Source organism: Syzygium oleosum, unplaced genomic scaffold, assembly GCF_021117445.2.
Source record: "Syzygium oleosum isolate NSW1041296 unplaced genomic scaffold, Sole_v2.1 Sole_v2.01, whole genome shotgun sequence".
NCBI classification, from domain to species: domain Eukaryota; kingdom Viridiplantae; phylum Streptophyta; class Magnoliopsida; order Myrtales; family Myrtaceae; genus Syzygium; species Syzygium oleosum.
The window spans coordinates 20,840,941-20,856,581 of NW_026607485.1; the positions used below are offsets into that span (position 1 = coordinate 20,840,941).

The following is a 15,641-nucleotide window of genomic DNA, read 5'->3' on the forward strand; positions in this document are numbered from 1 at the left end:
GTATTCCGCTAATGCTAATTTGACAGATTTTGAAGTTGTATGTGTTCACCAATAATGAACATGCTGTAGAACAGTTAAGTTGGGAAAGTACCTTATTCCCATTTGATTTGAACAAAAAATAAAATGAAAAGATGCTAACATAACAAGAGATATTGCAGGTGGTACCTTCACAAAATTACAATTTTTTATACCTACAATTACAACTATAAAAACGCACACAAGAAGGGGGGAAAAAGGCCAAACCCAGACAAAGGGTTCAACAGCTAAATGTTGAAGAAACTTCAAGACGTGCTATTTCTGAGAGTATCTATCTTTTAATTCTCTATCAACCCATGTTCATAATTCAGGGTCAAACTACTTCAGGGATGCACTGTGCTTGTTGCCTAATATATTTCGGATTCTCTTTTTTTCCTCTACAAGCTAATCCTGAATTAATATCAGCATCCTATAGTACCAAGGAAAAGAAAAAGGAACATAAGTGAATCAATATTCTGAAGATTGAGCCACGTCGTTATTTTCTCCGGCATTTGATGGATTGCTAGATGTTCCTGCCTGGCTAATGCTTGTCATCAATGGCGGGTACTTCTTGAACACCCTATCTTTGTTTTGGTTCCACCATTCTTCTGCTTGCTGCTCAGCAAATCTCCTTTTGCTGTAACAGAGATGATTGTGTTTAAATGGTAAAAATTTCATAAGAAGGGAACTATTAGTAGACCGAAACACGATAAATTAGATTTATTTTTCATTATCTTGAGAATTCAAATTAGAATGATCCTAGGTATTTGGCAACACGGAAATCTGATTAAGAACAAGAAATATATATTTGCACCTGAATCGGACGCGCTTGAAGGCCTTGACACCATTAGGAAGAGCATCGACAGTAATGTAGACACCAGGTTCGAATTGTTCAATTACTTGCGAGAGCCCATCTTTCCTCATGACCGAGGAAGAGTTGGAGTTTGAGCCGATCTCCGTGTTCTGTTGAGGTATGGCTCCTTGCATCGACGAGGCACCAGTATCCTCATTTGTGCCAGTCTGATTATCAGTCAAAGAGTCATTCACACCCACTATATCGGCTTGATCTATGCTTAATTGATTCCGATCATTGTCCACATTTACCGACGAGGAACGTGAACTCTCGGGCATGGTGTCGGTATTAAGAAACGTCTCGACCTGAGCATACAGCGTGTTGAACTTCTCGTTGTTGTGAGACTTGGGCTGTAGATTCTCCATTATGTCCTTCAACTGAAATTGGTAAAGGAATCCATGTTAGTGGAATTAAGTTTCACATCTGATAAATAGATACATTCCGCTTCAACGCTTTCTTTATGAATACCAATTCATGTCGTGAACACACACAAAGACCAGGAATAAGATGGATACTTTCTTTCTGAAGTACTGTGAAGCACATGATTTTGTGCGTACCTGAGTTGCGACAGAATTGACAACTTCCTTGGCTTTGGTACATTGAGAAGACTCTTGCTCAGCCTTAAGAGCAGCTCCTTCCGCATCTTTATGCAGTTTCTTTATCTCCATGTCTTGTAAATCACACCTTTGTTTTAAAGTTCTAACCTGAAGGAGCACAAAAGAAGAACAACATTACAGATTGTGGGAAACAATTTGGCATTATTGTGTTCTGTATTTGTTTGGCATACCTGATTCTGTAGCTTTGTTATTTCTTGATTCAAGTATTCATTTGTTTTACTGAGGCTGTCGATCACGCTTCTAGAAAAAACGGGCGTTGTGGATCGCGGAGGGCTTGGTCTCCTTGAGTATGGCGAAGCGGGTCTGGAGTTGGGGGCGGACTGAGGGAGCGTATAATTAGTAGCCACCGGTTTTAGAGCACTTTGCAGAGCGCTCAGTGAACTGGGGAATGCGATATCTTTCAATTGCAAGAGCGATGGGACTTGGGAAGCTCGTACCACGGAGGGCTCGGCTTTAGCTCCCGGTTTCCCTGGTTTCACTTCGATGTACTTGACCGGTTCGATGGTTGGAGAAAGCAGGATTCTCGAGGACTTTACAGCAGCCCTGTCCATTTTCTCCCGAGAATCGATTGACTGTCGCATGGTGTTGGCTTTTCCTTTCATATAGGACATGCTGCCACTTTCGGCAGCTTTTAGTTTTGCATAACACGCGTCGCAAACCCGATGTGGCTTTCCCGGAGTAGGTGCTAATGCTGCCTTCAATGCCTTCTTTGAACTGCAAGCGTGACAATGGACCAAGCCACAGTTATAGCAGTTGTGTCTTTTCCTAGTGAAACCGAACGCTTGACGACAGCCGGTGCACACAGATTGATCCGCTCCGGATACCCATTTGTGGATGCATATGCTGGCTGTGAAATTCGAGCCGCACGATATGTTCTTCACGTGCCGATCCCTAAGCGCTTCGACCATGGTGGGGATTTTGCGATCGTCGATGTCCCCGTGACCCAATTGACCATTAGCGCCTCTTCCCCAAGTGTACACTTCGCTTCTCGAAGTCAAGACGGCCGCATGAAATGCCCCACAGGAGATCTCTTCGACAAACTCGCCCACTAATCTGTCTTGCACTAGGCAAGGCACCTTCCCTTCCGAATTCGGATTCCCCAACTGGCCGTACGACGTGCTTCCCATGGTGAATACATGGCCCGATGTAGTTAGGGCAATGGTCATTGTGTGCCCGCACGCTAGTTGGTGGAAGTTATAATCGATGAGCGCGGAGACACAAGTAGGGAGCAAGTAAGTGTCCTTGTTTCCATGTCCCAAACGGTATTTGTCGCCATCTCCCCATGTGAACAACTTCCTTGACGAGATGTTGCCGCCGGATGACTGGCTCATCATCACTTCCACGATTGCCGCGGTGTGCCACAACCCACAAGCGACCTTGATGGTCTTCAATCCGCTCAGAAGTTGAACCTCTTTAGGATAAGGGACGCTCTCGCGATCCCCGTGGCCTAACACGCCAAATGTCCCGTCGCCAAAGGTATACAACTTTCCGCTGGAAGTTGCTAGCGCCGTGTGCCAGGTTCCGCATGCGACCGACAGGACTTGAACTCCTTCCATTATGCCGGACACTCTTTTTGGTAACCAATGGCTAACGTGAGTGCCATGACCAAGAAGCCCCGCATTGTGAGTCCCATCGCCCCAACTGAAGAGATCGCCTGAGGTAGACACTGCACACGTGTGATACTCGCCGCAGGCGATAGAGTCCACATTCGTGACTGCTAGAAATTCGACGAGATGGGGACGGCTAAAATCCCTCTCACTCCCATGACCAAGCCTTCCCCCAGATTCCTCACCCCATGTGAAAACCTCACCTTGCCTTGTGACAAGGGCCAGATGGCGTGTCCCGCAAGCAATCTGATGAACATCAAGTACTACATTTGATTCTAATGGTCGAGGAATCAGGACATCGATTTTCCTCGGGGAACTCGTGGATCCGTGATCGGGCCCGTCGCTCCAAATCTCTCCCCAGACATAAACGTCTCCTAGTGACTCAATATCATCTTGTCCAGACCCGCCGCTTGAACAGCTAGGAGTGCTCGAAACACTAATTCTGAAACCATCTCCTGTACTTGTTCTCAATTGCATATTTGCACGTTCAGAACCCACATCTGAGCTCGCCAAACTCACGGAAGATTCACGAGGATTCAGCTCAACAGAGACTCTACCACGAGTAATACTCGAAGTGTACTCGAATGTTGCGCCAAATGGTCTACCACTTGGACCAAATTCGCCGCCGTTATGCAACTGCAGAGTCAAAAAAGGCGAGATTAAGGATAATAAAATGGCACTAGGAGAAATTTTCATTCACATGTATATGTTCTCACATCTGGGATTTCACTTCGGGTGCGCCTACGCTGTTGTCCTGTGGGGATTATCGCATTAAGTCCAGATAACCACACCTCTGCCTCAACTTTGTCCTTACAGATCTACGATCAACAACATAGGCATAATTGTCGCCATTAGATTAAAGCTCAATTGGAAGTGATTAAAAAGTAGTTGCTTTGATGTTATAATTGGGCGTGAATGACTAACCAAATCGAGAGATCTTTCACCGTTATTATATAGAAGTGAGAACGATAAGTAATCCTTCTCCGGGCGCAAGTACCTTCTGAAAACAGCCTACAAGATATCACATGGGAACCAATTTGATTAGTGATTGAACATCGAAAAATCTCTGAACCAAGTGAACATAATTCTTAAGCTGTCCATTTTGTGGTTGAGCTAAGATACAAAGTTAACTCACAGTTCTCTGTCCTGGAATTATTCGTGAAACTGAAGCCAATTTCAGAGTCCTTTCCTCTCCATGCGAGTACCAGATCAAAGTTGTTTCGTCCTGCTCAGCAGTAAAGCTGCAAATTATTCGTCTATTTGACCTCGCAGGTACCTTCAAGAACTTATAGCTAATGCTGATTAACCGTATAATAGCATCTAACTGTGGCATGTGGCATAATTACACGCGTGACCTTAGGACATACATGTCAATAAGATTGTCTGAACATGCCATTAGCAAAAGCAAGATCACTACCATACCAGTTTTCCTTTTTCTCTGCTATATTGTTGACACAGTTCAGAATCATTTCGGAGAGAACATCATCTTGGGATAATTTTGAAACAATTATATGAAGTCATCACTAAGAAATCATCATGCCAGAAGAAATTGCCCAGAATCCGACTGACTCACCGGTGAAATTCTAAACGGGCATAACTTTGGCTTTCCCTTTCGGCTGTACTTGATTAATTGACTACCTTTTTTCAAAGCAGTGAGTGCCTTCAAAAAGGAGAAACAGAAATAAGTTCAACTCTGAGGAGCATCACCAGCAAAAGAATTTCTCACATCACGCAACATATTTCACATAGGAAAATATTGATGTTGTCCGTCACACGAAGAGCGAAAACTTCGCTTTTACAGAGTAATTTGGCGTTCATTATGACATGAACTTTCTGTTTATACCAAACTGGAAAGAGCTTCAATATGAAATCAGCCGTCAAACTTGTACCCGAATTCTTGATAACGAAGTTCATAAATCAGGTTTTCTCTGCACAAAATTCCTATTTCACTTGCAAGTTCTCCCAAGAAATGCTTCTCAAATATGCTCGCCGATGTCGATCATGAATTGTGCTATAATTATACAGGGCAGGACCGAAAAAGAAAGCTAGAGATAGAACTCATTCCACATTCTGGAACATGAAAAGCCATTGAAATCCATCTGATTTGCCTACTTATGATAAATTCATCGGAGAAACAATTGGAAAGACGACACGAATTTGTTAATCAGAATTTTGAGGAAGACATCAACATCAACCGAATAATGTGCCATTGATGAGGAAAAGTGAGAGGACCCACTTGCTCGATGTCGCGCTCCGGGTTGCCATAATTAACAGGATCTGCCATTCCATCTGAAACAACCGCGAGGAAACCGTCGGAGGGGCGAGTGCGACAACAACTGCATCAGGTGCGGCGGCTTCGGCGATCTAGTCCTCATAGATGCATATGTCTCGTGCACTTTGGCCTCTCATAGAAAGTTGCCAAGATTCTTGATCACCCACAAAAACGAGTATTGAAATGATGGACGATTCTGCTGCATCAAGAACGATTGACTCCCAACGATCAAGAGTACCCAGAAAAGTGTTTAGGGATAAGATTTTCTCTTTTCTCCAATGGCCCTTCTGAGTATGTCAGCAGAAAAGAGAAAAATTTTCTTTCAAAATGGAAGCTAGACACAAATGAGAGAGAGAGAGAGAGAGAGAGAGAGAGAGAGTTTAGGAAGGAAAGAGAGAGAGTGAGTTTAGGAAGGTTTGTAGCTCAAAAGAAGGGGGAGTGAGACATTGGCGCGCTTCCTTGTTTGCTTCCACGTGTGGGAAGTCCTTGTACTTATCCTCCTGCTAAGTGAATTTCTTACCATTTTCACATCCATGTGGTTGGATTTCAGATCAATACTTCGGTGTGGAGATAGTAATTAGCCGGATCGAGTCGGGTCAGATCGAATTACCATGTTCATAGATCAATTTACGATAATATAACTATATATTCTTTGCATCTACTGTACGAGAAAATCTCTACCTAAACTCGAATCAACAGATCGAGTGTGATTCTAGCTAACGATTGTGCGAGATCTTTAGATGAAGCTTGCATGAGATCCATAAGATTTTTTTTTTGTCGGAATAAGATTAAATGATTATGACTCATCCGATTCTCTAGCGGGAGACGAGAAATTCACCATGTGATATTTGATGAACTAAAATGTTGTCCGAGATACGGTTGGAAATAACTTGCGGACATGTATGCGAAAGCAAAAGCGTATATGTACGTACATTCATACGAACGAGGCCAAGCCATAAATGCGTGCACTTCTCAGAGCATCGCTGCCACATATCACAACCTCAAACCTTAGGTGTAAACGAGCCAAGACCCATCCACATGCAAACCCTGATTAATCTCCATCTCACCAACCTCTCGCCACGTCTTGAAATCTCTCTGCTATAAATAATAACCCCATAAGACTCCAAACTCGTCACTGCAAATTCTCTCTCTCTAAAAGCCATGGCGACGAAGACGATGACTGTTCTTGCCTTTGTGCTTCTCTTGCAATACGCCTCGTGCTATGCCCAGATGGAGCAGGTGACGTCGCGGGGCCAGCGACCGAGCCGGTTCCGGGGTGGGGAGTGCTGGATCGTGAGGCTCGACACGCTCGAGCCGAGCCGTCGGATCGAGGCTGAGGCTGGGGTCTCCGAGCTGTGGGACGAGGACGAGGACCAGCTCTAGTGCGCCGGTGTGGCAGTGGTCCGCCACATCATCCGGCAGTGGGGGCTCTTTTTGCCGGCGTTCACTAATGCGCCGGAGCTTATGTATGTCGTACAAGGTAAAATACATTTTTTTCTGTGGGAACCATCCGAAAGACGGCATGCATGCAACATAGAGTATGGTTTTATCGGTTTATTTTTACTTTGATTGTGCGCGCATGTGACCATTTTATAATTTGCTGGACAAATTTGTGATGTATTTAGTGTCGCATTAGCTTTTTGCAGAATGAAACTCAGTCCAGAAAAATTGTGACACTAATTACCAAAAACTAGATTGGAAATAGTTCAGTCGATAAAGCAAAAATTTCTCATTTTTTTTATTAGTTCTCTTTCTCATAGTTATCCATCTAAATCAATAAGACACCATGTCCTAGGAATGGGAACCCAAGGAGTAGTGTTCCCGGGATGTCCCGAGACGTACCAATCGCCCGTGGGATCACAATATTCACAGTCGAGGATGGAGGGCAAATGAGGGGCGAGAGGACCCAAGATCGGCACCAGAAGGTCCGGCAGATCCTTGAAGGCAACATACTCGCGATGCCGGCCGGAGCGACCCACTGGATTTACAACCAAGGCCAGTCCGATCTTGTAATAGTCTCTGTCGTTGACCTCAGCAACCAAGAGAACCAGCTCGACCAGAGCTTCAGGGGAAGGGAAACAAACGTAACGAGGACTTTGATGCTTATCTAAAATAAGCTACAACAAATGTCCGCGCTATATAAGGCTAATAATGTGATTGTAATGCATGTGTCTCGTGCAAGCTAATTTTGTTTTTCTATGCATATGCAAGTTTAGAATGTTCTGAGATATGAGCAATTTTAGCTCGAAAGAGGTTCGATGCATGTGACATGCATTCTAGTGCATCATGTAGCAAGAGAACTCTTAGGTAAATTAACGGAATTTACATCCTATACTACATTGAAGTCGTCCACAGATGACTCTTAATAATGTAACATTTGGGGGTATGCAGATTTGCATGTCTTTTGTAACTTACCTGATATTTTATATCCGCCGTGCATATCGGATACTCAAAGAAGAGTCTTTGGCACACTTTTTTGATATAACGAAAATTATTTCAACAATGTTTATTTTCACATATGTTTTTAGAAATTCTTCCTCGCTGGAGACCCGCAACAAGGCAGGCAACAAGGCAGCAGCAGTCGAAGCTGGGGGCCAAGAAGAAGAGGGGGCAGCAGCCAGCAAGAGAGCTTCGACAACATCTTCAGCGGCTTTGACGAGCAAATCCTCAGCGAGTCCTTTTTCCATCGACACCGAGCTTGCCCAAAAGCTCAAGTGCCCAGACGACCAGCGGGGCCACATCGTCGAGGTCCAGAATGAGCTCCAAATAATAAGCCCACGATACCGAGAAGGCGAGCAAGAGGGAGAGAGCGAGTGGGGGAGGGAGAGAGAGGGCGGGAGGAGAGGAGGGAGAGGGATGAGAGATCATGGCTTGGAGGAGACGCTTTGCACCATCAGGCTGAGAGAGAACATAAACAAACCCGAGAAGGCCGACATCTACGACCCTCGCGGAGGGCGGTTCACCACGCTCACCAGCTTCAGTCTTCCTATTCTCAGCTTCATTGGACTCAGTGCTGAGAGGGCTGTTCTTTACAGGGTAAGTTTACAAGAAAGACGCTCTTGAATGTATACTACTACCAAATGTTATTCAACGAATCTGATTCGCGTATTGAAATGAATCTGAACCTGATTTGAACTGCTAAACAAAATTTTCAGTACACATACTATGGTTTACTGATAAAATTTGCTCACTACAACTGATCAAACGCGCATGCATTTCTCAGGTTCAGAGAGGATTGTCGCCTTTGTTTCCTGAGTCAGTGATTTGGTGTTCGAGTATTAATTAATTAGAGATTGGATGGGCCGCAATACCCAACCCTAATAATGAGAATTAGAGGAAACATATATAGTTTGACATTGAGTCTTAATGAATTAGAGGAAAGTAATTTATGTGTGGTGCTCCTTATATCCACTCATAGTGATATTTATATAGACATTTTTGCCCACTGACTAATTATTTGCAGCATGCTCTTGTGGCGCCACACTACTACATGAACTGCCACGGTGTGATCTACGTCGGGCGACGGTAGGATCCAGATTGTCGATGACTCGGCGAATACAGTCTTCGACGGGTGGCTCGAGGAGGGCCAGCTTCTGGTGGTGCCCCAGAACTTTGCGGTGGTGAAGAAGGCGAGCTCAGAAGGGTTCAAGTACGTCTCCTTCCGGACCAACGATAACGCGATGATCAGCTCGCTGGCAGGGCGGCTGTCGGTGATCCGGGGCCTGCCAGGGAAGGTGGTGATGAACTCGTACGACATCCCGAGGGAGGAGGCCCGGAGGTTGAAGTACGCGAGGGAGGAGTTCGCGGTGTTGAGCCCGCGGTCTAGGTCATCACAAAGAGGAATGGAGGATTGAGGTTGTCGTACCAACTGTACTAAAGGCAAAGCTTAAGTCGAGCAACATGAAAGTAAAGGTAAATTTGAAATAATGTGTATGTCCTCGTACGAGAGGGACTACGGACCGCCAAGTGACTGGAAGCTAGTATGGTTTTGTGTAAATGCGGGATAAATATGTAAGGAAGTTTAACCTATGAGTTAAGCAATAATTCGTGCCTTGTAATGGTTTTGTGTAAATGCGGGATAATTATGTATGGAAGTTTAACCTATGAGTTAAGCAATAATTCGTACCTTACAATGGTTTTGTGTAAAAGCCGGATAAATATGTATGGAAGTTTAACCTAGGAGTTAGCTATAATTCGCCCCTTTTAAGGGAAAAGTACCAAAAAAAAGTTTTAAATTTATTGCATTAGTATCAACTCACTTATACACATTTTAATTTGATCAATTTAGTCCTAAACTTTTTATATTTGTACTAATTGCCAGATTTGGCAAAGCTGATCCATGGTCAGGGAAAAAAAATTAAAAACATCAAAAAAATCACTGGCATACATGTTAGCGATTTTCAACTTGTAACTTGAATGGACTAAATTATCACAAATACAAAAGGTTTAAAACTAAATTGATCCAAATGATTGAATTATACTAATGCAATAGGTTTAGGACATTTTTTGTTCTTTTTTTATCCTTTAACCTTCAGCTATGATCTTATTTCAGATGTTACTTGGACTTACAAAAAGGGATTGCTGTTAAGTAATCTACGTGTGGTAGAATTCTATTGTTTTATGTCAAAATATACAAATTTTTCTTGTGTGGTAGAATTCTATTGTTTTATGTCAAAATATATGAACTTTTCCAGTGCCAGTGAATTTCAATTGGTGCTAGTAAGTATCGAAAATTTTTGCTAAGAAATATAACTAGTAAATGACATTATGAACTCTTTTTACAGTGTGCAAATTGCAATTTTTGTACTAATTGATAAAGTATTATTTATGTAACTTGTCAACGCTTTTGAATTTTTGGAATTTATACCAAAGATAGTGTAAAATGAAGTGATTTATCTACTTTTATCAACTTAATCACCGTCTAGTTTTGGGTTAGCAATTCTCATTTTAGTTATCTATCAATTTTATTTTTTAATTTATTAATTATTTTATGGAGTTTTCAATTTATTTATTTTCAATTTTAGGTTTATTTACTCTTATTTTAGTTACTAATCAATTTTTAATTGTTTCTTTATTTATCATCTTTAATGGGATAGATATTTGTCTCGAGTATGCCCTTTTTATTTCGTAACTTTTTCTAATAATTATTAATCTAACTTGAATTGGCACGATCACCAACTTTTATCCTATTAAATTATCATATAGTATTGGTTAACAATTTTAATCCTATTAAAATATCACCCCGTATTGTTTACCAACTCTCGTTATTTTAAGTTGCTTATTGACATATAGTTCATTTTTATAATTTTCAAGTATTCTAATGGTTTACAAAATTTTCTTTGTATTTTTTACAACACCTTAAATTTACTAACATTTTTTTAGAAATTATCAATTTTAACAAAGTGACTTGTCAACTTCTCTCTGAATAAATTATCCAACTAATTTTGAATTACTAACTTTTATTCGAGTTATCTACTAAGTTCTTTTTAAGTACCATTTTTCTTTCTTTAACCAACTTTTATTAACCTTAAATTTTCCAATATTTATATAAAATTACTAACTTAAATTTAAGTGAGTTATCAACTAGTCCCGAGTTACCAACTCTCATATGAATTTGTTACTAATGTGTTTATATTTTTTTTCCAACATCCAACTGTTCTATTAGGTTACTTACTAAGGAAAAATTTTGGTACGTCACCAAATAAAGATAGGAGAATTCACATAATAGTTAGAAATTTAAGGTATTGATAAAAAAGAGTTTGATAAAAGTTGGTAATTATAAGATGAGCTTTTTTTTTTCAGAGATAAGAGAAGTTGGTAATTCAAAAGAAACCAAATCAACGTTCATAGATAACTCAAACAAGAGTTATTAATGCAAAATTATATTGTAATTTGGTCGTAGAAAATGGTTGATAAATTAGACAAATAAAAATGACAATTCAATAGGACAAGTGATATATTATAAAATAATAATAAATTATTAAAAAAATGAAACGTTGATAAGCAACCGAAACAACAGTTGGAGACCTAAAACTATTTGGTAAATTTAATCGGAGAAAGTTGAAGTAACACAAAAATGTTGATAATTCTATGGTAGGTAAATTTCAAGTGTAAGAAAGGTAAATAAAATTTGGTAAGACATAAGAGAATTTTTTTTTGTTAGAGATAAGAGAAATAGGTTATATCACAAAAGATAAAACCAAATAAACATTGACAACTAACTCAAATTAGAGTTAATAACTTGACCGGAAAAATGTTGGTAATCACTCTAATTGAGACCGGTGACTTCTAAAAAAGTTAGTAAACTTGAAAAGTTGTTAAGTTAGGCAAATAAAAGTGGTAACTCCATAGAAATGTTAGTAAATTTAAAAATGCATGTTGTTAAGAAACTTAAATGAAAGTTGGTAATCCAAAACTAGTTGATAACTTAACTAAAGAAAAAATTGGTAAGTCACACAAATAAAAATTGACAATTTCATATAATAGTTAGTAAATTACACCAACAGTAAGAACAATGGACAATAGCAAGTAACCTATAAGAGAATTTTTTTCATTTATTAGAGAAAATTGAATTTGATATTGGAAAAAAAAAACAAATAAGCATCAGTAACTAACTCGAAAGGAGGTGATAATGCAAAATTAGTTGGCAATTTAATCAAAGAAAAGTTGGTGATCACTTTAATTGAGGTTAGTAATTTCTAAAAAGAGTTGACAAATTTAAAATGTCGGCAAGTAAGGCAAATAAAAGTGGTAACTCAACAGAAGATTTGGTTAATTTTAAGAACAAATAAATGTAGGTAATAGGAAACTCGAATGAGAATTTGTATCCCAAAACTAGTTGACAACTTAATTTGAGAAAAGTGATATGTCGCTTTAAAAAGATTGGTAGTTCTATTTAATGGCTAGTAAAATTTATTTTTGTGGTAAGAAAAGCAAATAAAAGTCTAAAAATGATAAAGGATGTGTTTTTTTTTGTCATAAATAGGAAAAGTTGATACTTAAAAAAATCAATTAAACATTGATGACTAACTCAAATTGTAAAAAAAAAAACTAATTGACAACTTGATCGAAGAAAAGTGAGTAACAATTTTAATTCCAAAAAATTCTGAACATATTGTACTTTTGCCAATTTAGTCATAAACTTTTTAATTCTGTCAATTGAGTGCTAACATTTTCACGTTTTGCTAATTAAGCTTATCCAACCAATTTTGGCTAGAAAACGCTAACGTGAACAATTTTAATAATATTTTAATATTTTCAAGTTTTTTTATTTTTTTATTTTTTCCTTTATTTCTTTTCTTCTCTTTTCCTTCTTTACCTTTTTCTTTTTTTTTTCCCTCTGCCGGTCTCGGGCAAGGGCTGCCCTTCACCAGCCCAAATTTAGCAAAAGGCTGCCCTCTTTGGCTTGGTAAGGGCCACCTCGTTGACTCTTGGCTACCCTCGCCTAAGGCTAGAGGAGGGAAAAAGGGAAAAAATTAATAAACAAATTCGAAAAAATATTTTAATATTATTAAAAATTATCCACGTCAGCACCAGCAATATCATGTAGGACGGCCGGCGTCTAATAGAAAGGTTAGTAAATTTAAGTAAAAAATAAATAAATGTTGGCAAGTAACTCGTATGAAATTTAGTAACCCAAAATAATTGGTAAATTAATCAAATAAAGTTTGTAAATCATACAAAATAAAGGTTGATGATTTCATAGAAGAGATGATAAATTTAAGATGTTGGTGCAAAGTAGATAAAAGTTGATAACAAATAACGGAAATTTTTTTTTTTGTTAGAGATAAGCGAAGTCAATACTTTTAAACAAAACAAAGAAACATTGGCAACTAATTCAAATATGAATTAGTAGCACAGAATTATTTAATAACTTAGTCGGAGAAAAATTGGTATCATTCTACTTAAGGTCGATAATTTCTAAAATCATTAGTTAATTTAAAATTTCAGGAAATAAGACAAATAAAATTAGTAACTCAATAGAAATTTTGATATATTTTAAAAAGCACATAAACATTGGTAATAAGAAACTCATACGAGAATCATCGTCCCAAAACTAATTGGTAACTTAAATGGAAGAAAGTGATATATCACTTAAATAAAAGTCAGTAAGTCCATATAATAATCGATAGATTTAAGACGTTGGCTTGGAAGGTAGATAAACTAATGATCTTGAAAGTAATTTAATATCTCGTCACGTTCACATTGTTCTGATGCCAACAAACCATATTAGATGATGTTGGAAGCGTGTGTCGGGAGAATCGACTAACCTGTTCGATGCACTCCAAAACAAAATTTCCAGGATCGTACGTTAAATCACCAGCAAATGATGAACGAATCTACTACACGTTGGTCTGAATACAATCACAAGGAAAGTATTCTTGTTCCACAGCGTTAATGCCGATTGTCTTCTTAAAGTAGATACGGAATCCTAATGCGTCGAGAGAGAGAGTTTTGAATTTCTCTTGTATATTGTTCATCTACTGAAGAAGTTATTTTAACTTTCATTAAGAAACTCTCCTCGCACCTCTTCAAAAGGTGTCTCTCAGACACACCTCTTATTAGAGCAAATGGTGTCCCTTGGACACACACATCATGAGCGGACCGACGAAATATAACATCTCCCACTCGCACATGATGGGCTTGATGATGCTCTATCAAGAACATAAGGCATTCAACATTCATCTACCTTAGAAACAATTCATACTGGCAAGAAAGCCGTGCGACCAGTGAGTACACCTGCACTTGAGAGCTCTAATTATGCACCTGTTAGGGACAACATAATGGCTACAATCCCAAAAATAAATAAACAATTGATGTCTCACAGTGCCCCAGACATATTTTGTTACATCAGTCCAAGTATACCTATCCCTTAAAGGCGATACTTGACTATTCTCAAGAACAGCATGTATTTACAATTATTTCCGAAGCCATCAAAGGTGAAATAATTGGTCGACCGGTAAACACATGTGATAGATGTAAAACAACAATAGTCTTCCTTCGCACTCATGTCCCTCTCCATTTTAAAACAACTGCTTTCCTAGACACGTCCCATAAAGTCATATCTATTCATGACCGCCGGTAACATGCTAAAGTAGCAACATTGATCTTCTACTTCGAGAACACAGCCAGAAGTAAAATAGGGCACGAAGTGAGGTAAATTATAAATTACCTCAAGGACTCACACGATGAGTAAATAGGGATAATTGTACTTATCTCCCTTATTGGTCGAATAAAGCACATGTAGTGTGAATTACATGCTATAGTGGATTTCTCTGTCTATAAGAGCGTATGTCATTTATTAATCATATCCATTATACGGATCTTAGCCTAAACATGGTCACGTGCTTCTCACGTACTCATGTTTAGCCCAAGTGCTATATCAGCTCGCTTTCCATAGCGCCCAATTTAGTACTCGCATCCGGCTACCTTCAGGCATACATGATTGTGGGACTATCATGTTCGGTCTTATCACATACAAATAACAGACCTCATCTTGATTCCAATCAAGGCGACATTAAATCGTTTTAGGTACTAAACTGCTCTTCCAGCATTTATAGTATATATCGTCTCATCTCAACCCGCTTACTATAGCGTTTGAGGTGATTGCTCATGTGAGTGAGCCAATCATTGCCTGGTGACATACCTTTCAACAATATATGTGTGTTTGTGCTAGTCTCATAACATTGTACTAATTGATAAAACATCAATTCATTAACAAACAAGTACAATACATATACACACATAATCCAGTGATCCTCAACAATATTACATATCATAATCACATTCTACGTAATCCTAGAGACATCCTGTGGGTTAAGAACACGTCTCTTGGACCAGCCTTCGTAAATGGATCAGCAACCATCCTGTTGGTTGAAATATATTGCAGGACTACTTCCTTCTGCGCTATTATATCTCTGATGAAGTTATTCTTTATGTCAATGTGCTTCATCCTACCATGGTACTTGGGATCTTTCACATAGGCAATGGCTGCTTGACTATCGCAATATACTGTCACTGGTCTTGGGACATTAGTGACAATAGCTAAATTTTCCAAGAAACGTTTTAGCCATACTGCTTCTTACACTGCAACAGAACATGCAATAAATTCTGTCTCCATCGTAGATAAAGCTATGCATGTCTGTTTCTTGCTATTCCAAGAAATTGCCCCATCATTAAGCAAGAACGCATATCCAGACGTCGATTTACGCTCATCTAGGTCTCCTCCCCAATCAGCATCAGAATATCCTAATAAGCGTAGATCACTCCCTTGATAG

At 39.3% G+C, this 15,641-nt stretch overlaps 2 protein-coding genes across 2 annotated transcripts; one reads left to right on the plus strand and one right to left on the minus strand.

Annotated features, from left to right (window-relative positions):
- Positions 1-225: 225 nt before the first annotated feature.
- On the minus strand, positions 226-5,385 carry LOC115688417 (PH, RCC1 and FYVE domains-containing protein 1). The gene is made up of 9 exons (XM_030614229.2): positions 5,329-5,385; positions 4,666-4,752; positions 4,228-4,317; positions 4,017-4,103; positions 3,809-3,910; positions 1,656-3,728; positions 1,426-1,572; positions 830-1,245; positions 226-652 (listed from the first exon to the last, which is right to left on the minus strand). The coding sequence occupies exons 1-9, from the start codon at positions 5,374-5,376 to the stop codon at positions 484-486; spliced, it is 3,219 nt and encodes a 1,072-aa protein (XP_030470089.1). The 5' UTR covers positions 5,377-5,385; the 3' UTR covers positions 226-483.
- A 2,835-nt stretch (positions 5,386-8,220) lies between these two features.
- On the plus strand, positions 8,221-9,218 carry LOC115688376 (11S globulin seed storage protein 1-like). The gene is made up of 2 exons (XM_030614174.1): positions 8,221-8,400; positions 8,901-9,218. Exons 1-2 carry the CDS (start codon positions 8,221-8,223, stop codon positions 9,216-9,218), a joined length of 498 nt encoding a protein of 165 aa, XP_030470034.1.
- The last annotated feature ends 6,423 nt before the right edge of the window (positions 9,219-15,641 follow it).

What these genes read in the sequence shown, in the direction of transcription:
- LOC115688417 (XM_030614229.2), bottom strand. Translation starts at nt 5,376, where the DNA reads ATGGCAGATCCTGTTAATTATGGCAACCCGGAGCGCGACATCGAGCAA. An exon ending in CCCGAAGTGAAATCCCAGAT is followed by an intron (nt 3,729 to 3,808) that starts GTGAGAACATAT and finishes TTGACTCTGCAG; the next exon opens with TTGCATAACGGCGGCGAATT. An exon ending in TAACAAAGCTACAGAATCAG is followed by an intron (nt 1,573 to 1,655) that starts GTATGCCAAACA and finishes GTGCTCCTTCAG; the next exon opens with GTTAGAACTTTAAAACAAAG.
- LOC115688376 (XM_030614174.1), top strand. Translation starts at nt 8,221, where the DNA reads ATGAGAGATCATGGCTTGGAGGAGACGCTTTGCACCATCAGGCTGAGA. An exon ending in AGAGGGCTGTTCTTTACAGG is followed by an intron (nt 8,401 to 8,900) that starts GTAAGTTTACAA and finishes GGTAGGATCCAG; the next exon opens with ATTGTCGATGACTCGGCGAA.